General features: G+C 37.9%; 1 protein-coding gene across 1 annotated transcript; it reads left to right on the top strand.

Moving 5' to 3' along the window:
* Positions 1 to 1,328: 1,328 nt before the first annotated feature.
* On the top strand, positions 1,329 to 3,697 carry HSPA2 (heat shock protein family A (Hsp70) member 2). Its single transcript, XM_070942374.1, has one exon. The coding sequence runs from the start codon at positions 1,443 to 1,445 to the stop codon at positions 3,348 to 3,350; it is 1,908 nt and encodes a 635-aa protein (XP_070798475.1). The 5' UTR covers positions 1,329 to 1,442; the 3' UTR covers positions 3,351 to 3,697.
* The last annotated feature ends 7,416 nt before the right edge of the window (positions 3,698 to 11,113 follow it).

Below are 11,113 nucleotides of genomic sequence, written 5' to 3'. Positions count from 1 at the left end.
TTTATCCCCTCGGTATCTTTTATGTTCTAAGCCAGCAGCCACACTTTGTAGTACAGAATTCGGTACATTTAATTATGCACTGTGTGAAAAATCTTATTATTTCTTTTGAAGATACTATCAGTAAACCTGAGATCTATTACTACTATTATCATATACACTACAATGTGAGATCACAGCTGCCAATTCCTTGGTTGGTATTAGCCTTTATACACATTGAATTCTTCCCAAGAATATAGGATGTCTTCATGTAGTAGTATTCATGCACATCAAGCAGTATGGCCTTTTATAATTGAAAGATAAATATTTTGCCAATGCACAGATTTTCTAAATGCTGCCCAAATTTTTTTGGCATGGCACCCAGTGTGCCAATAGCCACTATTATTATATTTTATCACTTTTTCAAAGTACATGTTTGGTCAACTAAATATTAAAATAATATTTTCTATTATTTCAAAACTAAATATCCCTGTCTATTTTCTCTACACAACTCTCTGGAGGGTTGGGCTGGGGAACAGGGAGTGCTCAGTCACCCAGCAAGGGAAGCCCAGAACAAACTGTCTCGTCTTCTAGCCCAGCATCTGAACAACTACACTTGCTCTCTTTATATTCTGAAGAGGCTGAAAAATAATGATTTTCTATGCGGAAAAAAATTGCACGAACCAATAAACTTGCTTTAAAAAAAGACCTGTGTGTATTTGTGATACATTAGTTTGATGTAAAAGACACATAATTTGTCAGTCAATAATAACAGCGCGCGTGAGGGGAAGCAAACTCAGTATATGCTCAGAAGCAATGTTGCGTCTGGCCCTGGGTCTCGACATGATGGCTCAAGTTTGCGATAGTTCAGTCATTTTCCCGTTAGGAAGCTGATTTTTTTCCTCAGAGAACACTTTTTTCCTCAACCGTCCCTTCCTCCTCCAGCCGGCAGACATCGCCCCCTCACCCCCCCCCCCTCCCCCCGTGCGCGCCCCGAACCTTCCAGGCGCCGCTAGAAGCGAAAGGAAGGGCTGAACCCCGAAAGGAATTTAAGCATACAAAACGAGTTTAACCACTCCAGTCACTGGAGTGAAGGGCGTAACGACCGCCCGGAAGGCGGTTCGAGACCGCCCAAGGAGAGCGTCCCGAATCTTTATTGGTCGCTGGTGACATCAATCCTTCTAGACGGAGCGCGCCTCCTCTGGAAATTTCCAACTGTGACGGAAGAAGGGGCAAGGACATACCAAAGGGATTGGTTAGACATCGGTAAAGAATGACGTGATTGGGCAATTGGCTTCTGGCAGATTCCAGAAGCTGGTGCACTACGAGTATAAAAGGAAGCTGAGGCGAACGCAACGGCAAATCGCTGAGGTTGTCCGTTGTTGGCGTCTAACGGCCGGCTCCTGAAAACTTTCATTTTAATCCTCGAAGTTTTAGAGGGATATCTTGATCGCGTTCCTGCAACCATGTCGGGCAAAGCGCCTGCCATAGGCATCGACTTGGGCACCACATACTCCTGCGTCGGAGTTTTCCAACACGGGAAAGTGGAGATTATCGCCAACGACCAAGGCAACCGCACTACACCGAGCTATGTTGCCTTTACGGACACTGAACGCCTCATCGGAGATGCAGCCAAGAATCAAGTGGCTATGAATCCCAACAACACCATCTTCGATGCCAAGCGTCTCATCGGCCGCAAATTTGATGACCCTACGGTGCAGTCCGATATGAAGCACTGGCCTTTCCGTGTGGTGAGTGAAGCTGGGAAGCCCAAGGTGCAAGTCGAGTACAAGGGTGAGAACAAGAATTTCTTTCCTGAAGAAATTTCCTCTATGGTATTGACCAAAATGAAGGAAATAGCCGAGGCTTACTTGGGTTGCAAAGTCCAGAGTGCTGTAATTACTGTACCTGCATACTTCAATGATTCCCAGCGCCAAGCCACCAAAGATGCAGGTACCATTACAGGTCTCAACGTATTGCGCATCATTAATGAGCCCACGGCCGCTGCCATTGCCTATGGTTTGGATAAAAAAGGGAGCAGAGCAGGTGAGAAGAATGTGCTGATCTTTGACTTGGGTGGTGGCACATTTGATGTTTCCATTTTGACCATTGAAGATGGCATCTTTGAAGTGAAATCTACTGCTGGAGATACCCACTTGGGTGGGGAGGACTTTGACAATCGCATGGTGAGTCACTTTGTGGAGGAATTCAAGCGCAAGCATAAGCGTGACATTGCTGGCAACAAGCGAGCAGTTCGACGGCTCCGCACAGCCTGTGAGAGAGCCAAACGTACCCTGAGCTCCTCCACCCAGGCTTCTATTGAGATTGACTCATTATTTGATGGCATTGATTTCTATACATCCATTACCCGTGCTCGTTTTGAGGAGCTCAATGCTGATCTCTTCCGTGGTACTCTTGAACCTGTGGAGAAGGCTCTTCGTGATGCTAAGCTAGACAAAGGACAGATTAATGAAATTGTTCTGGTTGGTGGCTCAACTCGTATTCCCAAGATCCAAAAGTTGCTCCAAGACTTCTTTAATGGAAAAGAGCTAAACAAAAGCATAAATCCCGATGAAGCTGTAGCATATGGTGCTGCTGTGCAGGCTGCTATTCTGATGGGTGACAAATCAGAAAATGTGCAAGACCTCCTGCTGCTTGATGTAGCACCACTTTCTCTGGGTATTGAGACTGCTGGTGGTGTGATGACTGCCTTAATCAAGCGCAACACAACTATTCCCACCAAGCAAACTCAGACCTTCACTACCTATTCAGACAACCAGAGTAGTGTGCTGGTACAAGTGTATGAGGGTGAGAGAGCCATGACCAAGGACAACAATCTGCTGGGCAAGTTTGACCTGACGGGTATTCCACCTGCACCTCGTGGTGTGCCCCAAATTGAGGTGACATTTGACATAGATGCAAATGGTATCCTCAATGTTACTGCAGTGGACAAGAGCACAGGAAAGGAGAACAAGATTACAATAACTAATGACAAGGGCCGCCTCAGCAAAGATGACATTGACCGCATGGTGCAAGAAGCAGAGCGTTACAAGGCAGAGGATGAGGCTAACCGAGAACGAGTAGTTTCCAAAAATGCCCTGGAATCCTATGCATACAACATCAAGCAGACTGTGGAGGATGATAAGCTGAAAGGCAAGATTAGTGAGCAAGACAGGCAGAGGGTGCTTGAAAAGTGCCAAGAGGTGATCAACTGGCTGGATCGAAACCAGATGGCGGAGAAGGAAGAATTTGAGCATAAGCAGAAGGAGCTAGAGAAGCTTTGTAACCCCATCATTGCCAAATTGTACCAGGGTGCAGGAGCTGCTGGTGCTGGTGCTCCAGGTGGTGGTCCCACTATTGAAGAAGTAGATTAAGCTACCATGGACTGGACTGTATGAGCAATTGCCATCTGCTCTACTCTTTCCCCATGGAGCCTGTGGGTGTGTAAGGGAGGAGGTATTATCTTGCTCTCTACTTTATTGGAAAGCATTGCCAGCTCATTTTGTTGCAGATAAAGTTTGTCTTAGTATTAAGATACCTATGCTAGTTGGTGGATGTTTGGTTTTTATGTTCACTGTTGTAAATATCTACTTGAGCATTACAATTGAGGGAAGAACATTTCAGAAGAGTATGGAAAATGTTAAACATTAAAAAAAGCCTTATGTTATTTTTTGGCAACTTTTTGGTCTGATTATTTTGAAATTTTGGTAATAAAAGTTATTTGAAGCATACATTTCCTTTTTTTTCCCTTTCTTTCTAAGTGTAAGTTTTTAATAGCATGCAGGGAGCCCTATGTGTTGCTTTTACTTAACAGTAACAGCTATAATGGTCGAGGTTAAATATTTTATCATGTGCTGATGTTAAAAGATATTGCAGGTAGAATATTTTCATGGGGTTTTGAATTTTCAGAATGCACTGTCTGATAATAGTGACAGATAAGTTTACTACTAAGCAGAAATTTGGCAGGCAGAAGGGGGTGCATTACATTGCCATGCTCAGACTGACACTACATGCTAGTTAGCAGATGTATTCTGACATAAGTGCCATCTTTGTCTTTGCCAATTAGCAGCAATTAAGTGTTGCTTTCCTTTAATTAAAATTATGCACTAGCCTGCTAAATCCTGTAATAATCCAAATATCACTTGCTTTAAAGTTTAAAAAAAGCTTCAAAAGCAGAGACTGGCTAGATTCATTAAAATACAGAACCATTTCTAATTAATTTTGCTGCCATAACCAGTTGAACAGCTAATGTCAGCATAAAAGTTACCAATTATATAGGACAAAAACTTAAGCTGAGCTTTAGAAAGTGGATCCGAGTGGCTTGATAAAAGAAGCTAAATGGATAACATTTTACAGGGAGATCCTGACACATGGGAAATAGCTGAGGTTAATAAAATCTTTGAAATATAGTCAAGTATTCTAGCTTTTGCATATACCTAAGAAACCATTGAAAAATATGTGCATGCTTGGATATAATTCATGACAAAATGTGCCCAGGGCTGCAGCTGCAGGTTAGGAACTATTAACATTTGGTGTCCTTCGGGACCTTTGGTGTGATTGTTCTGATTATCATCAAATGGGAAAATCAAAATGCTATTTATTGAGGTCAACCCATATTTAATAATCTATTCTAGGTTACTAATGTTCTGCTAGGATAGCCCAAGTTGAATAAGAAACGTCAACTCTTTAGATACTGAGCTACAACTCCCACAGCACTTGGTCAAACAAGCTACTTGGAGCTGTTAGAAATTCAATGTATAGGGAATTGCAAGTCCCCTTCCATGATTAATTTAACAATTTTCTATGGAAAGGTGGCTGAACTTGGCTGTTACGGCTTAACACTTGATCACACCAACTATCTTTTAAAACTTGGCAATCTTAATATTTTTTTCTAAAATATCTGAAGCATCTGAGTAACTTGATCAGTGATATGTATGATAGAGAAAAGATTGATAAAGATCTTAAAATATTTTGGGTACCACAAATCATTTCCAATAGCTTTTTCAAATCATATAACAGTTTAAATTTATTTGCATGTATGTGTGGATAATTGCTTTTTTGGAACAATATAAATTTATGCAGGGTATATTTATTGTACAAACATGCACAACCTTTTCTCTATAATTAATATAATAATTAAACTAATAGCTAGTTATAGACGTTATTCATATAGTATGTTTAGACTGGCAAACAAAAGAATTAGCTAAGTCTAACCAATGTTTAGTTAGCATTAGTCATAGTTTTTTTGTGGGCTGACTGTTCTATAAACAAATCTTGCTAAGTTTCTGGTTCGGGGCATTTTGACACTTCCCCTTGGGTTAATTCAGTACCCAGGCTAAAATGCATTCGTTCACATAGGATAGTAAAGTTCATTTAAATGACAACATTTTCAGAATATAGACTACTTTAATATGTATGCTAAATGCTTTTGTATCTTTGCTGATTCGGGTCTACTGTAAACAATTTATAAGATTCATCTGCCATTTAATATGGATACGAATAAGGGAATATTAATAAAAGCAAGTTTTTATTTCAGTTGCAAGTGGCCCATGACTGAGAAAAGCATCTTCAACACTATTAAATGTACAAAAAAAAAATCTATCTTTCCTTGGATTTAGTTATTTTACCAAAAGATCAAAAGAAATATATTTTTAAAAAATTAGATCAGTGATCCTCTCTAATAGTGCAGGAAGGTCTCACTTAAACCTGTAGGATAGATATGTAGCAGGTATTGCTATGTTAGATAATTTAAGGGCTAGACCTCATACTGAGAATCACTTGGAAGTAGCAAAATAGTTTCCCATAGGGAATTTAAACTGATGCAAAATGGATATTTTAGAGAAAGTTTCCCAATTTTGTATATAATACAAGTTTGGTTAAGTCCTCACTCTTTGTATCCTTTACCATGTTTATGCAGTTTCTTTTAGTGGAAATATAGGGATAAGTTGGTCATGTATCACCAACATTTGGCAGGTCAATGTCCTTTCCTATGTACAGAATATTTGAATCTTCAGGTACAGATTTTGTGTGTGTGTGTGTTCCTTCAATTCCCGGCAATTGCTGAGTCAAGTTCCTTTCAGTTTTCTTGGCAAGATTTCAGAAGTGGCTTGCCATTGCCTTGGGCTGAGAGTGACTGGCCCAAGGTCACCTAGCTGACTTTATACCAATGGTAGGACTAGAACTCATGGCTTCCCAGTTGCAACCTGGTGCCTTAATCATTACTTCAAATTGGTTCTTCAGGTGCAGTAGTTCAGGTGCAACTTTGTCTTGGCTAGAATTTGGCATCTTCACTTGTTTTCTTTTATTAAATTGTATTGGGACTCCCAATTTCTTGGAATACTATAACATAATATGGTAACAGGATTATTCTCTTAAAAACTACCATGCAAATTATTACTGGCCCAGTATGATTTGTTTTAGTTCAAAAGTGCCCAATTCTAACAGCTATGTGGGGTTAGTTAATACGTCAAGCTTGTCACAGAATATGTATTTACCGTAACTAGTAGCCACAGCCATTTACATCCCTGACAAGCTGCTTGTACACCTCTGCCCTTGTACTGTATATACAGTGTATATACAATAACAATGAAATCAAATGTGTATTAATGGCAAGGTATTACTATACTTTTTGCCACCATTGGCAGTTTTACAATTAAAAATATTAAAATGCTTTTGGGGTGTGTTTTATGGTAGAGAATTCCAAAATTCAATCTTAACCTGCTCCTGCATGTTTTTTTTTTTCTATCACAGCAGCCTCATAAGTTACCTTATCTTTAGAGCAACAAAACTAGTATGGTATATTTTCACTAATGTGTATTAAATAAGCAGAATTCTTTCTTCAGAATTTTTTTTTAAAACTCGTATGTCCACTTCTATGCAGAACTGCAAGAAAAAAGAGAGGCTTTAGATATTGGCTTGAGCAACATATTTTGCTAAATCATAAGCCAATTGTGGCATATTCAAGATATTACACCTTATTGTGATAAGCCAGCTGTTTCCTCTCTACAGAGAAGCACACAGGAATATTGATCCATAATCTGCTAGTAGTAAGAAAATATCTGACTTTTATAGTCATATTTTGCAAACTCTTCTACAATACTTCCTATTCCTACTTCATGAGCAGACATGTTTATTATCCTAGATTGTTTCCTTTTGGAAAAAACCCCAATTGCACTGAATTCTTATATACAGATTTGTACTATTGTATGCTAGGGTGTGTATGCATAGATCAGATCAGTTCTAGCAAGGAGGCTAATGAAACATACTCTTGGATAAACAGGTTTGTTAAACTGTTTGTAAAAAGCAAACAGGGTCCACCCTATTAATAGGAAACTTTAATTGTATGCATGCCTGGAAATTGCTGCTAGCCCCAGCTTGATCATATTTGCATGTCAGTAAATGTTACTGTTTTTTTAAACCTTTTCTGACCAGATCAAAAACTTGTGAATGCTGAAATAAAAATATTTGAAACTGAAACATACCAAACAAATGAACCAGCTGATGTTTTTCAGTATCTTAAGATCGCTATCACTACATGTTATGCAAATTTATCAGTCTGATTCTAGAAATGTTCAGGACACCAGGTAAATTATGTTTCCACCACGTTCAAAATCCAATTAAGCCACTTGGACACAATTCTATGACCATCTTAAAGTCTTGATATGAAAGAGCTTCTTGGGTAAATATTCTCATAACATTCTTGGGCTTCTGGTAGACAGAAGATTTGATTCCTCAGGATTTGTGGAAGCCAGTATTCCTGTTGGTGTATGAATTGTTCTGAAGCATTCTGGTTATAGTATAAAGAATATTCTTCACTGTATTCTACACCATTTTTATTGGCTTTTTATAGATACATATTATTAGTTAACTGCCCAGAATTAGCTGTTTAACAGTTTAAGACAGGTGGCCATATACATTTTGTAAAAAAGTAAGTCTGTGTGCTGTTCTTTTATACATAATACATAGTTGAGAAAGCCAGAATCCTGCTCTTGGACGCCTTTCCTATCTTGATCTTGTGGTTGAAATTTGGAAAACCTTTTTGTAAACAGTACAGAGAGTCCTTACTTAACTCTGTATTGTTGACTTGGCAATTTGGACTGGCAACTCCATCACTAATCAATGTGGTCATTAAGTGAAAAATTATGTGACTGTATCAGATTTCCAACATCAGTTTCGCTATGGTCATTAAACGATTCATCTGCTGTAATTAAGCTGGCCTGCTGCCTTCTCTGACTTTGCTTGTCAGAAGCCAGCTGTGAAGCTCACAGTGGTGATTTCATGATTGGGGAATGCTGTGACTGTTTAAATGTGCATTATTATGAAGCGCCCAAATTGCAGTCAACTGACAGTAGGGATGCTGCAACAGTCATAAATTCAAGGACTGTAAAGCTACTTTTTCAGTGCCATGGTAAATTCAAACAGTCACAAAACAGGACAGTTGTTAAGCAAGGACTACTTGTAATTTTTAAAGGAGTACATTTCACCTGACATTTGTGTTTCCTGCCACTATCTCCACTTTACATTTTGCAAAAAGTTGGATGTTATAGCAGTGTTTCTCATCAACTTTTAAGAAGTGGGAATTTCAACTCAACAGCAGAGTTCCCTAGTTAACATAAGCTTTTGTGGATCACATACTGTATGCATGATTGATAAATATTGTGGTCAACAATACATTTGGCCAAAATAAATATTAGTTTTTAAGTTTCCAGACAATCTCTTGGTTTTGATACAAAAGACTATCATTGCAATAAGTCTTGAACTTATTTTGGATGTATTTTGACAAATGAAAGAAACAGTTCTCTTCTCAAATTCTCTGCTTTAATTGCCCTTCATTTTTGTATATCATTTTAACCTTTCCCTATAAATAAAATGCCTACTAATACACTGCCATTTACATTTTACTATTCTCATAGAATTTCTACAGCAAATGCACAGTCAGTTAAAATTATGGGCAGTGAGATATGGGCAATGAAATAAAACTAGATTTGAGATAAAACCTCATCTAAGTGATGTTTTTTCTGTAATCTTGATTAATTTACTTTCTTATTTTTAGCTCTTCATCTACAAAATGTGTACTTTTAATTATGTAAAGAGTGATGATCAAGGATTAATAAGGATTAGAAAGGCCCAAAGCACTCAGCATATAATAAATGGGAAGAGTTTGCAAAAGTCAAAATTTCAATTACGGATAACAATGCTAAGTAATTTGCTAGAACACAGTCTATTTCAGCAGTGTCTCCAAATGGTATGTTTATGATTAAAGGTTATTTCTTGATAGACTAGTCACAAAACAAATTTCCAGAAACATTAAAATGGATGGCAAACCTTTTACAAAGAAGAAAATAAAGACCAGCTGGTTATTCCAGTTTTTCTAAATTTAAGTTCTTTCTGAGGTTATTGAGCTGAAGACTTTGATACAAAACAAAGTTGTCATTCACCATTAAACTCAAAAATTCTTTAAAGCCCTTCCCATGCCTGCAGGATTGAGGAGGGCTGGTCTTGTTAATCATGTAAAGCAGTATCTCTATAGTGTGAAATGGCTTATGTTATACTTTAAGATGCAAGCTAAACACTATTCACTTCTCTAAATTTAAAATCTCTGGATATCTGTTGCAAGACGGTAATGAGAAATGATTTGAAGAGAATACAAAATATGCTTTCATGTGTGACATACTTAAAAAACAGGCAAAGCTTTGTTTTAACTATTGCAGTTGCCATTCTGGTTTTTTTTTTTGTTTTTTTACCATAACCTATGAGCATTCCAAATTTTGTATTTGGCCACAGAACAGTAAACCCTTGGCTTGCAACCTTAATCCAATTATGAGAATTTCTCTTCCTGACAAACCTTTCTCTTACTCTTCCTAACCAAAAAGCAAAGGGCATAGAAGATGATATGATCAAATGGAAAAGTACAGAGCAATAACTCAGAATGAATTTCGTAAGAGAAAATTCTTAGGTTCCATTCCTAAGGCTAGGAACTGCTTTTAGAGAACAGAAGACAGCATTTGGCAGGTAATCAGCTGGCACAGAAATAAATAAATGGCAGCTGCTTTACTGGGAATTAATTTAGCAGGGTTCAGTTCAGTATAAAGGTAGTTCTGAATGAATATTCTCTGGAAAGCCAGAGCTGACATCGTCTTATTAACCAGATATATAAAGTTATAAATGTCTCATCTATTCCTATCCTTTCCAATGTCCATTGATAAGCAGGTATAATTTTGAATATGTACAAAGGTTGAATGTTATAAGTCTCCAACAGATGTGCTGATATGCTAGAAACTGATGTCTTTAGAATATCATCTTTTGCTTCAGTTTATGGAAGCTGCTGTGAGAAAGAGCTTCAACTGAAATTTACTGCTGAATGCAAGTAGTTTATGGTAATGACTGTGTTGATATGAATTCTGTGCATCATTGAGCCAAGAAATGAAAAGGAAATAAACAGATAACTGATTTGTTTAATCAAAAATAATTTAGATCTCTTGTGTCAAGGACCAACACATTTTGCATGAAACAGGTTGATGAACTGGTTAATAACAACTGATGGATTACTCAAAGGGAAACTGCTTTCAAGCTTGCCTTTTCACAAGAACATATGGCTCATATTATTGATGTCTTCACTACTGGACTGTTTTGTGCAAGATGGGTTTTGTTAAGGATATTGGTGTTGTGTTACCAACCAGCAGAGTAAATGCACAAGGAAATGTTGCTGAGAGTAATGAATAAGAGATATGCAAACTGGTTTATCAAAAGCTTACTTTATAGTAGAAAAACAGTCTCATAGTCTTTAAACAAATTCCAAGTCTTTGCCAGTTGAATCAGTCCAGTAGTTACAGATATCTTCTTACCAAACAAACATTAGTTGGTTAGAATAACAAACTCACTCTGGTTCACAAACCACGATGGTAGCAGATCCATCAAACGATGATTAGCAGATAGCAACTCCGCTCAATGGCAGCATATCATACTCTGGTAGCATATCACATCAGCTTCATCATCAAACTGAATACGTTACAATACCTTGCTTAAATACTCTCACAACCAGTCATTACCTAATTACAGCATGGCTCAGCATTACAATGAATACCTTTAAAGTAACATAATACATTTACAGATTAAAGTTACAGTACACTTATATTGC

The sequence above is a fragment of the Pituophis catenifer genome, unplaced genomic scaffold (assembly GCF_029215685.1).
Source record: "Pituophis catenifer annectens isolate HBS135680 unplaced genomic scaffold, rPitCat1.0.hap2 SCAF_1, whole genome shotgun sequence".
NCBI lineage: Eukaryota > Metazoa > Chordata > Lepidosauria > Squamata > Colubridae > Pituophis > Pituophis catenifer.
The sequence above is the reverse complement of the archived record's forward strand: the minus strand, read 5'-3'. Positions and strand labels throughout refer to the sequence as shown.

Excerpts from the sequence above, each read along its gene's own strand:
- HSPA2 (XM_070942374.1), top strand. The coding sequence starts at position 1,443 with ATGTCGGGCAAAGCGCCTGCCATAGGCATCGACTTGGGCACCACATAC.